This window comes from Ischnura elegans, chromosome 11 (genome assembly GCF_921293095.1).
Source record: "Ischnura elegans chromosome 11, ioIscEleg1.1, whole genome shotgun sequence".
NCBI lineage: Eukaryota > Metazoa > Arthropoda > Insecta > Odonata > Coenagrionidae > Ischnura > Ischnura elegans.
In genome coordinates this window covers 38,794,774-38,812,944 of record NC_060256.1, presented here as the reverse complement: position 1 = coordinate 38,812,944, position 18,171 = coordinate 38,794,774, and the positions used below count along the sequence as shown (strand labels likewise).

The following is an 18,171-nucleotide window of genomic DNA, read 5'->3' as shown; positions in this document are numbered from 1 at the left end:
TCCGGCATACATGCAGGGATAATCTATACGAATATTAGTGTAGATGCAAATGGTGAGTTTGTGGTAAGATTCAAGCACTTACGATACAGTACAAATGAACAAATACGCGTAAAGAGTTACTGAATAGCCAAGACGGCCGTGGAATAGCCCTGCAGATGACAACTAAATGTGTCGTTTCCCACCAGGTGGCTCTGTTATCAACTTGTGCGAATGCATGAACGAAATTAGAACATGTTCTATTTTCCGTTCACGCGTTCATGCATTTGTACATTTTGGGGTGGTTACACGGTGAATTTTTCCGTTCATTCTCGCGTTCATACATTTAGACATTAACCCGTACGGGTTAATGCACCGTGTAACCAGGCCTTAAGAAAAAGAGGAGCACACGAGTACGGATATTAGCATGGAGAATACATTATAGTGATACAATTACATAATAATAAAATATATTAATGTACTAATCATGGATATTAGAATAGGGAACTTGCATATATTTCAGGTATAATCAATAGCCCCAAAATTATATAAAAATATATGTTTGCATACCTCGGTGAAAGTTTTTTTATTATTTTATGACGTGGTTTGCGATATTTAATGCATCAAAGTTCACGAGAATTTTCAAATGCAAGTGAGAAGCGAAAACGCCCGATGATTGGCTGGTAGAAAAGTGACGTCATAGTTCAGTACGAGGCACGGCGGCACGGCCATAGTATAGGTTGCATACTTGAATGCATGCGACGGCGTGGTTATAATTCATTTATTGAAGTGCAGACTTATCGGAGTTGTTCATTGTGACTTCAGGGCTATTATTTGATCTATTTCTCCTCCATTGAAAGCGATAGATTGCGTAAAGATGAAGGCATATGGTTATTCTTAGGCTGATCCTAGCAAGCTTCCTGTTACTGATTCCATCATGATAACAGGGTATTTTAGTGAAACTGGACTTTAGACTTCGTCGGCTCGGAAAGTCGATGCCGAGAAATGGAAAGGTAGCTGATGTGCATCTGTAATGTTTTATAGTTCATGACAAAGTGAGACTTGCGTATAATATTGGCGAAAGCGTATACTCATGTGAAATGTGTATTCTTTTGGCAGTCCGGTAGAGTCTAATGGTGAACTTATTTCCACCTCGAAGCTGTCGATGATACTTTCAACTTAAAAATACCTTGCCCGGAGGGCGACAGGAAGCTCTGAGGAAGCCAGACTATTAATGTTGCAATTTAGTAGCGATAATATAGACGAACTTCCAACACAATCTACCATCTTGTGACTAAAAACCCCGAAGCCACTTCCTATTCTGCAGAAAGAATCGGTTAATCGTACTTCGATCAATATAATAAACACAACGTCTTCAGGTGTTAATAAGTTACTTTTGAAATGAAATACTTCCTAAATTAGCATTAAAATGTGCATGTTTCCTAAACAGAGTCTTTAATACATTTTGGGAGCTTTTCTCAGGATATATCTGAAACCTTCTCTAAAGGCGAGCTCATCGTCATTGCGATCGGTTGTCACTTAAATATTTCGTATCGGAAATCCTAGAGGGATAACTTCCGACGATGACCGTGATCACCTGCACTCTCACTATCACTGGAACCCGTGGTGAAAATATCATCCCAATCCAATTTCTATTTGGTTTTAACTGGGGAAAGAGCAACATAGAACTGCACATTCTTTGGGCAACTTTGGGTTTGACTTTCCCTCAAACACACCATTTCCCCTGTGGTGCACATCAGTCCTATCTTTATACGATGGCCTGACAACCTTTAAATGGATCCTTGGTTTATCCTGACAACCAACTAAATGGAAATTGCTGATCCACACACGTCCATTCTTATCTCCATAGTTTCCAAATCAAAGGCCGCGGAACATTCCTCTTGTGACTCAACTTTTTTTTGAAAAGCAAGCAACGGCGCAGAATAAAATCAAAGAATGCTGCGATTCATTTTTTGTGACCACCTCTGGATTCCATTCTTTTTCCATCTACAACTTCCTTTATCTTTCGGGGTAAACTATGGGACAAGATAATGTTTAAATATTTTCATTAATTTATAACAAAATATAAGTTCTAAAAATATCCAAAAGCCATTTTATTAATCCGCACTGATGAGTGTAAATTAATGTGGAAGATGAATGATTTAGACGTAGTACTTTTCCTTAGGTTGAGTTGCAAAGTTCATGAAGTTGACAAAACGGCTAATTTTTCGGTGCGCGGAGTCATTTATTCCACTGACCGTGTCTACATTTTTCAATTTTTTTGTAATAAAATAAATCAGAATTTAGGATAACATTTCCTTTAAAATGACGTATAGTTCATTATTATAGCATGTAGTGAAGCCAGGATATAAATTTGCAAAGTACAGCGGCACATCATTTTGACGCCGACAGTAGAAGAAAACGCTGTCTTCTTGGCTGGCACTCGAATGCATGAGGATCAACGTTGCTCTATATTTTCATATTTCCTCCCTTGATTTTAAACATCATGGAATTTTCTATGTCCTTCCGTAACTGAAATTGAACAAGTGCCTTAATAATTTGAGTCCATCGTAACGATCGTAACCATCGAGAAACACCTATCTCGATTTTTGTTCGGAAGTTGAGTTTTTATTCTACGGCGGCCGAATTATCGAAAAATCTCAGTTTCAAGTTATTCAGTCAATGAAATATGGAAATATTATTTATATTAAAGTTATCTTCGCTTACATAGCACACGGATTTATCATTCCGTTTATTATACTCTTATTTTTCCGTAACGCTCATCCCGACAGACGGCATGCATCGAGGCTTTTCTTCTAATTTCCTCCGTGGGAATGCAGACGAAAATTTTTTTCTGGGGTGTTATTGCACAGAGGAACAATGCACCACCTGTAATTTTTCCTTATTTCACCCACGTTCTCCTTTAAACGCAACGTGGCTCTTCCAAACCTGCAGTTACTGGGCTTGGATCTTGGACTCGTACTGAACTATGACGTCACAGCCAAAGATTAGTGGGGGCGGTATTTTTTAGCCCGCGAAACTCGGGCGACTTTTCGGAGTCATTTTCTAGGGTATAAACTGAATTTTAAGCGGAAAAAAGTATATTGCGGTACTAAGTGTTTACTGTAGTATATCAGCATACTGTTTATAAAAAGTATGCAATTTCCCTATTGCTCCCGAGATTTTTGACGCTACCGCGCCTCAAATACGTGCCGCGGTATTTAAGTGTACCTGCTGGAGTGTAAACTATTGTTTCCTCTCCGAAAGTCTCTTATTCTTCTGGCCACTTCATTTCCCTGATTCCCAGTGGCGCCGACTCCATGGGGCCTGAGGGGGCCCGAGCCCCCTCAAAGTTTTGTTTGGGGGGGCGGAGCCCCCTCAATAATTCAAGATAATAATTAAGTTATATTATGCTTTGTGAAATCACAAAAATACATTAGTATTTTTTATTTCCCATGTTTGACGATAGTTACCTTTTAAAATACATTCAACAATGTGTTAAAACAATAATTATAAGGTAGTAAGTAAGTTAGCTGAAAACAAGTGATGTGAATTATGATAGTGTTACGGTGCTGATACACACTTTGAATTTAACCTCTTTCCGGGGCAAGACCCCCGATATGGGCCCCCCCAATATTTTTTATATGTCGGCGCCCCTGCTGATTCCTAATACGTCGAGGTCCATTCTTTGCATTTTCAGTTTAAGGTTCAAAAATAGTTTTATAATATAGTAATAATTTAACTATCATCCATTGCAATCATAAACATAAGACTGCATTTCAACAAATGTAGATCAGCTTTATAAATACCCGTATGAGATTTAAAAGTGATAGACAGGGCAAACGTGAGGATTCTCAAGAGCTCTTTTACTATATTTGATGTGATTTATTATAGTACCTCTGTGAAAGCCAAATATGAATTTAAATAGCATATTGCAGAAGCAAATTATAAATGCAAGCAATCATCATTGATGAAAAAACTGCTTAAGATATTTAAGATGAAAATAATGAACTAGGAGAAAAATGGTGGAAGATAAATAAAAATAATTGGTAAAAATATACTCAAATCGCAATCCGGTATTTCTAATTATTTTCGTTTGACAAAATTGACTACATGAGTGGTATTTAAACTATAATATTTAATTCTTAATGTAAATTTTACAATTTATACGAAAATTTTAAGAGTAGTGTTTTCGATGTGTACTAAAAATATCAAAATTAAGCACCACGTAAAGCTTTACTAAATAAATAGAAAAGCCCTGGGGAGATTTTAGTTGACACCTAACAAACCTTTAAAAATGCGACTGAGCATATTGATATAAGATCCACAAAGTATAATTGAGCTCCGTAGATTATTTTTGGTGTAATTTAAACCTCGGCTATATGACTAACGTGCTTTTAAAATTCATGGTATCAAGATACAAATTGTGTTTAAGATCAAAAATCAGTCTCTATGTACTCAAGTTGTGTTTACATCACGGTTCCTGTTTACATTGACCCATACAGTTTATATTTACCGCTTCGTTTGGATTCGCGTAGCGCATGTTGATTTTTCGCATAGTTGACTTTTCTTACCGGTGGATGTCACTGATGCTGTGATGACTGGGAGTTGTTGAAAATCATTGTCATCAGTGAAGCAGTATGGTAATATTTGTTATATATTACAATTTATTCTCTAAGTTATATTATCTACGCTAATTTTGTATTGTGTAGTGTCAATATATTTGTGCGCATGTTTCATTTTCAACCGAATAATGTTAAATATCGCCGAATCTAGGGTCAAAATCAATCCTCCGGAGGAGGCTCAGGGGGATCGAAGAAGGATGAAAAGGATAAAAAGAAGAAATATGAGCCTCCTATCCCTACCAGAGTTGGAAAGAAGAAAAGGCGCACGAAAGGGCCGGATGCGGCGATGAAATTACCTCAAGGTTTGACTGATATTATGGTATCCGATTGTTTGTTCATCACCGCTCGTCCTCGTTTCCAGCTGTCAATGTAATTTTATTTGGGATGTTTATTCGGCAGTTACGCCACATACGAGGTGCAGGTTGAAATTGCTTAAACTGGAACGGATAAAGGATTATTTATTAATGGAAGAGGAGTTCATCAGGAATCAGGAGAGACTCAAACCCCAGGAAGAGAAAAACGAGGTATTTACGTTTATGTTCAGTCATTTACATTACGATGAAGACCTCCAAACCAACCTTCGGGTTAATTCACTGAATGAGTGAGTTCCTCTCGAATTTATCGTTGTATTTCTAGTCTTTGCCTTCTGAATTGTCATCTCTCGAAGTAGCCATTTTATGGTCATCGCCTATTATTGTTGTTGCAATCCTTGGGGATTCAACCCAGTTGAGATCTCCTTTTTGTTATATCTTGCTTGCTATGGCAAATATCTTGACTATGGCCAATTCTTTCGAAGCAGTTTTCGGACAACATTCCTTAATGATCGGTATTTTAGAAAATTAAAACTCATGCCTAGTCACTTTGTTTTCGTAGAGTATTGATGGTAAAATAAAGCATACTCCTTCAATCAGCTGAGTACGAATGAGTTAACCAATGAAAATTAATTATTTAAGGATTTGGAATCTACTCGGTCAAGCATGGTCTAACCATTGTTCATGGATTCAATGCCTGTTTCTGTATTTTTATTATGGCCATTAAGTATTTACCCATCATATTCAACAAGGTAAATGATTATTACTGTAGCAGATTCAGTTGAGTTGATGAATGACTTCCTCTACTCCTGAAGCTACTATTTGTCTGCCAGAAAAGCCCTCTAGCCAGCCTCAATAACTATTTTTTACTCAAACCTTTTTTGATTCGATGCTTTTATTTTTGTGTAGTATTTTTTTACCCTTAAAGGTCATTATTTTTCTTACCATGTGGCATTACGTGTTTTAATCATGGAGATTCGTAACGTAAGCCCAGACACAGGGAACTCCGATCATCTGTCACTAACTGGATGAGGGAAAGACTAATCAGAAGAATAATTAGCAGTCAGAGAAACAATTGTGTCAAAATTACAAGTCCTGTTCAATCAAATAGTATTCCAAAGTAGAAATAATCAATATCACTTTTATTACAATGATAACTAATAATCTCAAACAAAACCTTTACCAATAAGCTTAAGTACAAAGCAGTTTTGCGTGTCAGCACCAAAGATGAGTTGAGAATCACTCTCTCAAGTCAACCGATGTCACCGCGACAAAGGCCCGTGAGTAAGAGAGGCCGGCCAGAAAAAGGCACAGTGGAGGGACAGATTTAGTGAAGGAGGGGAAGGGTATTTCGATGTGCTGGATGGGCCAAAATTCAATTTTCCATATAGTGGCCGTGTTGACAGGAAACTCTGGAATACTTATCGTCATCTAACCAGGGGTTGGGGAAGAACAGCATGCCGCCGGGTTTCCTCTCCTCTATCTTCTGGGTTGGAGACACAGACAAGTGGTGTGACCACTGGTCAGGCAAGCCATTGGGAATGACATGGTAGGATGAGGTCTTGGAGGGAGAGAGTGTTATGATAGGACAAGTGGAGTACTTCTAACTCCAAACTGCATTCGTATGCCTCAGCACCCACTTCCCCTGGATTTCCAGGTGCAGATATTCCTCCACCATACTTGATAATTAAGTCTTGATCTCCAGGTTGGGCTGGTTTGGAGGGCAGAGTTCGGAGACAAGAGTTCCGAGAGTTTGAGTCTCCGAGCCTTTGAGTCGAAGGGCCTTTGTACGAAAATCCTTTTCGCGAAAAACCTTTGTGCAAAAAGTCCTTACCAGGAGAAGTTCTGCGGATATGTTCGGAGGATGTTTGGAGGATTTCAGAGGAATTTCTGGGGGGTTAAAGGAATTTTAAAGGGGTACCCTAAAAAATGCCAAAACCATTTAGTGACTACTCATGAAAAATGGTCTTATTCATGGTCGTATTTCTTTATGGTCAGTGTGCTGCTGATGTTGATCATTAATTTTCTTTTAAAATCATGTTTTTCATCGTGTTAATAGTGCCGTTGATACTAGATTATATTCTGAATAACAATGGCCAGTCCAATGTCCATTCCAGAATCCATTTTTTACTCATACTAGAGGAATGTATACCTAACTGCAGAGAAGCTCACTCTCTCCAGAGAGCCAACCTATGCAATGTGTTATTGCTTACAGGCATATATTGCAAGCCACTTTACTTAAGTTATGTGTTTTGCAGAATGTGTGGAATATTTAACGACTTGATGTGAATGAGTATGGGGCCCCAACATTATTGTCACCATAATTTACATTCCCATCTCCGAATAATGTGCTTTCATGGCGATAATATTCACCCGATTCATGAGGGTATCAAACTCGGAATTTGCATTGGTATTATTGTAGAAATGATGTATATGTAGGTATTTTTGTTGCTTCCGTTAATGGGCATCCATTTGGTGAACAGGAAGGAAATTAAGTGTTTTAATTTAGGTTTACAGTCGAATTTAGTCAATAAATTCGTTGTTTGCAGAAGCAATATACATTTTAAAAACTTGAGAAAACGTGAGAAGGTTATTTTTTATAATCCTCAAATCACATTACCTCTTTGTTCAGTTGTTTGTAAGATTGTATGAAGCCAACTATTTATCTTAATTAGATCGCATACTAACAAGGGGAGACTACGTACCTTGCTCCGCCTCTGTTTCATTGAATGGGCCTTAGTTTGGCTGTAATTAATTAATTGTCATGCGGTACTTTTCACAAGCTGTATATAATTCCAAAATATCGCACCCCTCACTATACTGGTCAGGTGGGGTAGTGCTAGCGTATGTGACTCCCACCCAGGGGGCCAGGGTTCAGGGCTTCGTCATAGGTATATTTTGCTGTCTTCATTGTGATCATACGGGGTCAAGTTTTTCATTAATTTTAATTGCAGCAAGCATAGACATGAGACAATTTTTTTATCATCATAATGGCGTTTAGGTATTTAAGCAGTGTCATTTCAAATGCGAAGAAATGAAGGCTACACTTGCTATTCTCTTCAAAAACATACCGAAAGATTAATGGCTATAACAGTGGTTTTTTTCGAAGAAATGAAATTTGTCGGTGGGCCTCTTATTATATTGGAAGGGCTATGGAAGATTTTGGGAAACGGCGATCACAAGACACATTTAGCGTAGTTGTTGCTTTTAACCCTCAAGTGGGGCGCGACTGTTATTTTTACACCACCGGGCGAATGGCGTACTTTGCCCATGATATGTGCATATATAATAACACTCAATTTTTGTTAAAATTAATCTTTGTTTGTTTATTAGAAATTATTTCAATCTTGTACTTTTATTGATGATACAGATATAAAGAAACACTGGTGGTACACGGCCGGTCGCGTGGAGTAAATTATATGCCACGGGTGACGGGTTCCTCTTGCTGATCTAAAAAAAAATAGCTACAATACCTTGAACTTTGAAAACTCGCAATATAGACAGCCAAAGTACATTGTAGGAATACACGAGACCATTTTAGCCGAGAAAGTACGTACAATGTTAAAATCCTTGATATTCGAAGATTGACATATTTTATATGCTAGCGCGCCGGTCCAGGGTGTTCATCCTGTTTTTTAATTGAAATTATATTTTGGAATGGTTCTTTTAGCACATAGGTAGGTACTGTGTAAGTGAACTCCCTTTGGAGTAAAGTGAATTACAAGTGTTCAAGAGATATGGTATTTTATATTTGTTTTGTGCTCTTATTAATTATGTCTGTACGCAAATCAATGCTTGCCGCCGGCCTGTAATGGTATCTACTCTCGCAAGAGTGGTTTTCATTTTTAATGTGGAAGGTGATAAGTATAAGCAAAGAAATGATTAACATTTTAGCACACACCAACCCTTGCTAGTGTAGTCATCATAACTCCACGTTTGAAATGACACTGCTTAAATACCTAAACCCCATTATGATGATAAAAAAATTGTCTAATGCCAATGCTTGCTGCAATTAAAATTAATGAAAAACTTGACACCATAGGATCACAATGAAGACAGCAAAATATACTTCCATGACGAATCTCCGAACCTTGGCCCCCTGGTTGGGAGTCACATATGCTAAAACTACCCCACCTGACAAGTCTAGTGAGGGGTGCGATATTTTGGAATTATATATGGCTTGTGAAAAGTACCGCATAATAATTAATTAATTACAGCCAAACTAAGGCCCGTTCAACGTAACCACTACTACCGTATTTGTCTGAATATAGTCCCCCCTTTTTTCCAAAAAATCCCATGGTAAAAGTAAAGGGGGGACTATATTCAAATCCATTTTTTAAATTTTTTACTGAAGCTCAAGCCTCAAAATTAGGGGGGGGGACTATATTTGGAGAAATACGGTAGTTCAGAGATGTGTTCACCATTCCGAAGGCCATAAAAAATGCAGCATTGAAAAAGGTGGAGCAAGGTCTCTCCTTGTAAGTGAAGGTTCTAATTGTGAATTAGAAATATGTTTTAACTAGCTTTTCATGAATGTTAATGAAGCATGCATATAATCCTTCGGCTGTGTGTACTCTCATTTTGTTCCTCTAAACTTCAGTTTACGTCCATGCTGTTTTTGTGGTACGTGGTTATGTGGCACTTGAGCAAACCTACCTAACAATCAAGATTACTATTTGTCATCAACTAATCATACTTTTAACAATATATCAATTAAGTGGAGTGGTTTCTGGGGGTAGTGGTACAGGTTCGTGAAATGTTATATCACCCTATATACTACCCTTTACCCTGTATTTAAACTTCTGTACTAATAAACCTCACCATAGTCTGTAAAATTAGGTGGATTTTACCGTTACCTTCATGGCACCTTAACAAGTCTTTTATCACACTGAAAAATTCTTTTCAATTGATCAACATTAGTAAATATTTTATATTTACAACTTATTCTTATAACTACTTAAACAGCACATGCATGCTCCATGCTATTTTGTGTTTAATCTTTGTCTTCTTGCTGTAATAAGGTGGATTTTGAAATGATTTTTACAATCAAAAACATTTATTATGGTTATTTTAGCATAAAATCAGCATTTATGGAAACCGTAGCTCATTTGTTTATGATTCACATAATATCCAATTTCTTCCTTGGCACTAGCGTCGGTTGAAAGAGCACGAAGGTCGGAAAATTACCCAAGGGTGGATAGGACACAGGGAAAACCTTCGAGATTGGGACATGGCCTAAGCTTCCATAGCATGAAAAGTTCTACCTGCCTGCTGTTGAATTTATGGGAAAGCTGTCAGATTTCTGAAACCATCACTAGTTAGTCAACAGAAAAACTTGAATTTCCTTCTCGGATCAAGTCCTAAGACATGAATTCCAAATGCCAATTGAAGTTGGAAGGAAAAATATCGCCCTAACTACTTTTCCATTGTCTTAGGCAATCATTAATATGAAAATTAGGTTCATATGGTTTAATTGGCTAGAATCTAGTACTGCACATCAGATTCATACATCACCCTACCCTTACTTAAGGCCTGGTTACATGGTGCATTAACCCATACGGGTTAATGTATGAATGCATGTCTGAATTCATGGACGTTTGCGTGAACGAGGAGCATGAATGAGGGGTTACACGGTACATGCGTTCGCACAAGTTTTCTCACATTTTCTCGTAACGCGAGGCGTTTAGTTTTTGTTTATTCCCTTTACAGTGCGCAAAATTTAAATGTGTATACAGTATTATAAGGTAGGAAGCAGACGATACCTACCAGAAAATAATTCCCTTTTCGTTGTTTCCTGTAGGATCAGGAAATTTCATATACTTGTGGGAATATATTTGCACTGCCGTGTAAACAGTGGTGTTCATTGTAGTTGCCGAAGTTGTTTCATTTCGTGCCAGTAATATTTATTTATATTTAATATTTATTGTTATCGCTCGCTTAATGTTATATCTCAATAGTACTCTATTTATTTCAAACCGTTATCAAACTTAATACTTAGGCTGAAAATTTGTAGATGCATCTTGTTTTTAAGCCGTGTTTACTAGACATTTTTCTGTCATTTGTTTCACTGAGTGTAGATGATGTATGAGGGTAGATATTTTTAATACTTTGTTCTACTTTTATCCGGGACGGTTATAAAGTTAGGAAGATATTTGCTGTTGATGGAAAAGATGTTGGTTTAGAGGTCTTGTCGATTTATGAATTTCCTAATGTGAGTCGTCTTTTTGTGGTGGGCCAGTGCATTCCCACCTTGGACGTATAAAAGGTAGAATTGTCGTTAACTCGTATGATATAAATTATATTTGAATGTGTTCTATTAGTCGTATGATAGCCGTTGCATTTCACAAGTGTCGTGTTGAAAACTCTGTTAAAACCTCATCAATTGTTTTGTTCCGGCATAATACAACCAATAAGATACCATAGGCATAAACTTGGTATGTCCGGCATGCAAACAGGGATAATCTATATGAGCAGATGCATATTGTGAGTTTGTGGTAGGATTCAAGCACTTATGATACAGTACAAATGTACAAATACGCGTAAAGAGTTACTGAATAGCCCTGCAGATGACAACTAAATGTGTCGCTTCCTTTGTTTCCTACCAGGTGGCTCTGGTATGAGTTCAACATGTGCGAATGCATGAACGAAATTAGAACAGGTTCTATTTTCCGTTCACGCGTTCGTGCACATTTGTACATTTTGGGGTGGTTACACGGTGAATTTTTCTGTTCATTCTCGCATTCATACATTTAGACTTTAACCCGTACGGGTTAATGCACCGTGTAACCAGGCCTTTATTCAAAAGGACTGTGGCATAGCCAGGGGTAGGATAAAGGGGACATGTGGCCCCCTCAAAACCTATTCATTTGAGCATGAAAACATTAACCTGTAAAATAAATTTATTGTACTACACCAATATGTTTTAGCAAAACAGATTCCCTACAACCCATCAATTTAGTAATTTTAAGTGCCAAAATGGCCTAAAATCTGATTTCCAGTGATGGAAATGTTTACATATTCATAATTCTATACAATTTTCTATTTGAAACATTCAAGCATATTCTGCTAGTCAGATTACTATTTTCACCTTCATTTTTGATGTCATGCAAAATCAATAAATCTTTTTGTGATCTCCTCACTCATAATTTCAGAAAATCAGAACACTTGGGTGGGTTGGTTTTGAGAGCAGCACATGTATGTATACTACTATAAGTGTGATAATTGTCTTCTTTCAATCTATCAAAAGGTTTACTCTTGACACTGGAAGCCATGACGCAAGAAACTTCTTCTGTTCCAACCAAACTTAAAATCTTTAACTACTTATTTATCTTTACTCTTGCTACTTTATCAGGATTCTAAAAAGCTCAGGACCCATAACCTATTGCTTATTTTGTTAAGTGAAATAATTTCTGATTTAGGAAAAACGAGCGTGATGCACCCGCTCCCAGTGGGCTTCCCCCGCTCTTTTCAATGCAGGTCCACAGAGGGATAGGTGCGTTTCTAATTTTAAAATGTAGAAAAAAAGGCAGGGTCTTCTGTACAAATTTAATTGGAATGTTCATGTACAAATTGAGGTCAGAGGACCTCTTTAAACACAACATTGGAAGTAATTATACTATCCCCTGTTAATACTTGTTTAGCGTTTTCCTTATTATTTACAAAAATATTTTGAAAAGATCTTACCCTAGAGAATGCTACATAAAGTTGGCCATGAGAGAATACATGGTCAGGCAGGAATAAGCCAGCTCTTTGTAAAGTCTGACCCCGAGCCTTGTTAATAGTCATTGCATAGGTAACCTTAATGGGAAATTGTCTGCGAGTCAAATTAAAGGTATTGTGGGATCCGACGGCGTTAACTGTATTCTTGCGATGAGGATAATCTTGCCGGAATCGATTATTTTTATTTTTAAAAACCAATTTTAGGAAACAATAGCAATATTTAGGAAGTAAGATATGCCGTCGCATGTTCTCTGATATATTCTGTGCATTTTGGTACCTCATTTGTAGAGTTTGGTTGCGTTTGAGTTGAGAAAAAGGTATCTATACAGTAGAAATAATATAGAGGATCTTGGCGTATCATATTTTTATCTTTAGAATATATTTTATGGATATGCCTTTCTAAACAATGGCAACCAAATTACTAGAAGAGAGCAAACAAGCATTCATCATCATCATTAGTCAACAATCCTAAGATTGGTTTGACGCAGCTCTCCATTTCTCTCTCCTATCCGCTAATCTTTTCATAGCTACATATTTCTTCTCTTTTACATCCTTTATAACCTGTCCTATATAACTCATTCGGGGCCGTCCCTTGCCCTTTTTCCCTTCCACTAGTCCTTCAACGATCGTCTTCATCAGACCATCGTGCCTCAAAATGTGGCCAACTAAGAGTTCCCTTCTTCTGCATAAGGTTTTTAGGAGGTTTCTCTTTTCTCCCACTCTTCTTAGCACTTCCTCGTTACTCACACGGTCAATCCATTTTATCTTCATCATTCTTTGGTAGCACCACATTTCGAATGCTTCCACTCTTGACTTCTCTGCTGCTGTCAACGTCCAAGCCTTGCTTCCATAGTGAAACATACTCCATATGTAGCATCTGATGAATTGTTTCCTTACCTCTATGCTGGTATTTTCAGCTGTAAGAAGATTCTTCTTTTTGTAGAAAGCCCTATTCGCCTGCACTATTCTACTGTGTATTTCTTTCTTTCTCCGTCCATGGCTGGTAATCCGGCTTCCCAGGTAAGAAAACTCGTTCACCTCTTCAAGTTCATGCTTTCCTAGGTTGATGTTTGTTTTAGCCTCCTCTCTTTTGCTGCAAACTACTATCTTAGTCTTCTTTTTGTTGATTTTCAGCTGATATCTGGCCATTGTCCTTTCCATCTTTATCAACGTCTTCTTTAAATCCATCTCTGTCTCGGCTATGACTGCTATGTCGTCAGCAAATCGCAGCATACTAATTTTTTCTCCGTGGATATTGACTCCCGAAGCTTTCTCCTTGATTTCATTGATGGCTTTCTCTATGTAAACATTAAAAATTAAGGGGGAAAGCGCACAACCTTGTCTCACCCCTTTTCTTATTCTTGCTTCTGCATCATTTGGTCCACATTTGATCACAGCTACTTGGTTTTTATACAAACTATGAATAATTCTACGATCATTGTAGAGTACGCCGATTTCTTTCAGAGTTCTAAGCATTGAATTCCATTCCACGTTATCAAATGCCTTCTCCAAATCGACAAACAAAAATCGACAAAGACAAGCATTGCAAAAGAAAAACATAACAATATTAGTTAGCAATATTTGAAAATACATAATACTTTATACCACTGGCATAACTATGTGGGAAGATGAGGGGATGGAAACCCCCCTCAGTCATCCCTCCTACTCTTTCTTCTTCCCTCAATTAATTCTGGATATTAGCTCTCGACATCTAGGTGCCTCATTATTTCTAGACATTCTACATTGTGATATTGTTGCAAGTGCTTCCACGCCACAACTGGCTTTCTTGATGAGCGTAGGAGCCAAAGGTGACCTTTAGAGAATTTTCTAGGCAATGGTAATACATATATCTCTTTACCCTCAGCATTGATAAATGGGAAGAATTTTCCCGTTTCCATTGTCCGTTAACCCATTATAGCATAAAAATTATTGCATCAGCTCTATTGAGGAAATATTCAAACTGCGTGCTCTTTTGTGCTATGAGAATAATTGGTGAAGCATCTAGCATCAAGTTTTTGCACAAAGTTATGGTTTGGAGAGCTATAAGATAACTGATAGTTGGCTACAGTCCTGCCTGCGAGAGTGGTCCGATGACAGTTCTAAAGGAGGGGCGGAGAACCCTGCCCCAGCACGGTTTGCAGCCAATCGCTGTCCCCCAAATGCACCTTACATCCTTGCCTAGTCATGCAGCGTTGTCACTTAACCAAGCCTTAGCCACCAAAACAAACCCTTTCTTCGAATCACCTAACAAAGGATTCTTCCTTTGGGTCCTTCATGCTTGTCATCCCTTCTGGCTCCTTAAGGGAAGCCTTTTGTTTACATGTGAAGTGGGCGTTTCCCTTTCTTATCTGGCAACTTTGCCCCTATCCCTTCTGCCTGTCATAGGACATTTCTTGGTGGCCAGACTGTAAATACGCATGGGTTTAGCTTCATTTAGGGAACAGCAATGTGAATATTATTTATGAACTCTTAATTTATTAGGTAAGCAGTTATGTGATGCATGTTACAAATGAGTTATTTTCTGTCACCCTACAACAAAAAATTTCTAGAATCCAGAGTAATTATGTAAATTGTAAATTATTTAAATTGTTATCCTAATCAGCAAACAAACAAAAATGCTTCTAAGTACAAGAAGGGATAGTACGTGTTACAGGAAAATATAATTCGATTTTTTCTCATAGAAATGGAGTTATATCACATGTCTACCTTAAAATATCAACACCCATCAAAATTATGGGTTAAGCGTTTCGCTTTAATTTGTAACATTAACGTGAATTTTATTCAGGAAATAACTACACTATATTTATTATATCTGGCCATTTTGATGTTCTAGTTTGCAAATTTATGCATTCTGCATTTCTTATTACATTTTGAATAGAAATGAGAAGCGTATTTCCCATATGGAGTGGAGTGTGGTAGGTTAGGGCATGGGAAGCAGGAGTGACGTGACCGCTGTTCATTTGAATATTTTCACAGTGAATTGAGTTTTAAAAAATTACTAGGTTAGATTGATAAATTAAGAAAAAGGTTATATTCATTTAAGTTATCAATTGAGTGGGTGAGAAGCCAAGGGGTACAACTATGTTTTCTAAACAGAGTTAGGTACAGAAATTAGGTATAAAACACAAACAAGATCGATTAGATGTTTAGTAGTGCAATTGATTTACCATTCGATGTCAGCATAGAACAGAGACTCACTCGTATCCCTTGGCAGCCAAGTTTTTGTGTATTTATTCGAACAATTAACTTTACCTAACTCTGTTGAGACAAAAATCACTTGTACCCCGTGGCTTCTCAACCCCTCAATTAACTGAAACATAAACGAAGAAATATTTAAAATAATTACTATCCATCAAAACTACAGGTAATGGTCCTTTTAGATAGCCATGCAACCCCCGTCTTCCTAGTGTTAATTCCCGTGGAAATTTTACCGAGTTTCATGGCAATGTATGCTGGGCTCATTTTGGAAGTGGTTATTGCACTGGTCTTCCAAGTAAACCAGAAGAGGTCCATGGTTTGATTGATTAGAAATAAGATGCATATCTGTCATATCGAGTGGCATGTGGTAGGCCAGGGGGAGGAGGAGCGACGTGACCGTTGTTCATTTGAAATTTTTTATCGTGAATCGATTTGTAAAAAAAATATTCAGTTGTATTGATAATTAAAGGAAAAGGTTATATGTAACGAATTTATCAATTAAATTTAATACATACACGAAATACTTCAAATAATTACTACCGGTCAAAATGAGGCCTAGTGATCCTTCCAGGTAGTAGATCCTCACCCCGGTCCATATGGTGTTAATCGGGGTTTATTTTGATCTGGGCCCGCTAGTGGTCGGAAGTCGTCGTGGGCAGTTGCGTTACATGGACGGTCGCCCTTCGAAGGAGATGTGGGCGGGCGAAGGTCGCCCTCCAAGGACGCCCAGAATGCGTCAATGCGTGCCCCCTCCCCTAGCCCACACCGCCTCAGTGGTGGTCGCATCCATCCGCCGTAGAATCGGGGGCAACTTTTTTACCCTTTGGTGGGTTTAAGCTTCGGTGAGGAAGGTCTACCGATGAAGCGGAGTGAATTTCGGGAAGACTTCATTAATTGAGGTTATACTTAAGTATCGTCTAGTGTTTTTATCTACATGTACGTATTACCCCGCAGGCGGGCTCAATAGATGCATGACGGGGCGTGTGTGTCTTATTTTTTGCGTGCATTTGTTAGCGTAAAAGTGACGCATTACTCCCGTTCGAACGATCATATTTCATATTTTGTCGCATCGTATCGTCCGTGTAAAACTTCTAGTAATTTTAACCCGCTGTTATTTTGAAAGTAGGAGTCAATATTTTCCGTTGGCCAAATTTACGGGAATCTCGAGTATAAAAATTTCACTGAGAGTATGCTTAGGTAAAAGATAAAAATTGAAGCTCGGGTAAATGTTGACTTTGGTATATTCTAAATGCCCTGAAAATTTCTTTGTGATCGCTTTAGTTAGAAATAAGTAATTCGAATAAACATCGAGTCCTCTTAAACAGGTAATGCGTCAGGAAAATCAATGGTACTGAGAGAGTGAGTTGTCCCCTAGTTTGGGATCAGATAAATTTACAAACAAAGGAAGAATAGGAGAAGGGTGTTGGAGTAATTTGAGTAAGATGATGTTCTGTGTATAGCTCTGAAATATATCTGTTCGCGATAGCACAAGCAATCAGCCTAGCACATAGGCTCCGAGTCTCTTGCGGATCTCCAACTATTCTTACGGCAGTTTTGACAAATTGCATGATTTTTTGCTCGATATATAGCGTGGGTTGTAAGGACACCGCCGTTACCAAAAATAGAAAACAAAGACATGCTCGCACTGAGTTCTAGTTAGCATTTATTATAGTCCTTAATTTTTCTGGGGTAAAGCGACTTCCTGTACGTATCTTTTCGATAAAATATATCTCCATTTTATCGTTCTATTCGAAATAGGAAATATAGTGCGGTTTGAAGGTGATGTTCTCCGTGTTGCTCCGAAACAGTGGCGTAATTAATAATATAAATATGCCTTTGGGGGGATAGGATGGCGACACCTCCCCCCAGGTAAAATCTGGTATAATTTTTGAAAAATGACATGCCTTAAAATACATTTTGCATCATTTTGGCACTAAAAATGTAACTTAAATCCGATGTAGTTATATTTCAAAACTAGACAAGAATTTTAAATATTTTTTTATTTCTTTGAGGCTTTTGGGGGGATATATCTCCTCATCCCCCCCTCCCAATAGTTACGCCTCTGCCCCGAAAGATATCAATTTCTAACTGCCACAGCAATGTAAGCGTAGTACGTCGCCTCCGAATTTCTAGCGATTTCTGGTCTAATTCGTGTAAAAGTTGTGTAACTCTCTGTTCTTGCACTTAGCTGTCTTGAATTTCAGACCTAGAAATAGAGAGGTGGATGAACATGGTGCGTTAGAATTCGATAGAAAGAAGGACACTTTTTCGTCAATGTATTCACTGTATTAATCCTAATGTATTATTTCCGAAATGAAAACAACGCAACAATGAAAAGAACA

General features: G+C 37.9%; 1 protein-coding gene across 1 annotated transcript in view; it reads left to right on the top strand.

Annotated features, from left to right (window-relative positions):
* Positions 1-4,513: 4,513 nt before the first annotated feature.
* Positions 4,514-18,171, top strand: part of LOC124168250 (26S proteasome regulatory subunit 4) — a 62,371-nt gene continuing 48,713 nt past the window's right edge. Inside the window, exons 1-3 of the mRNA XM_046546387.1 lie at positions 4,514-4,619; positions 4,753-4,903; positions 5,001-5,125. Of these exons, the coding sequence (XP_046402343.1) occupies positions 4,617-4,619; positions 4,753-4,903; positions 5,001-5,125 (279 nt within the window). The 5' untranslated portion in view covers positions 4,514-4,616. The remainder of the gene's footprint in view (positions 4,620-4,752; positions 4,904-5,000; positions 5,126-18,171) is intronic.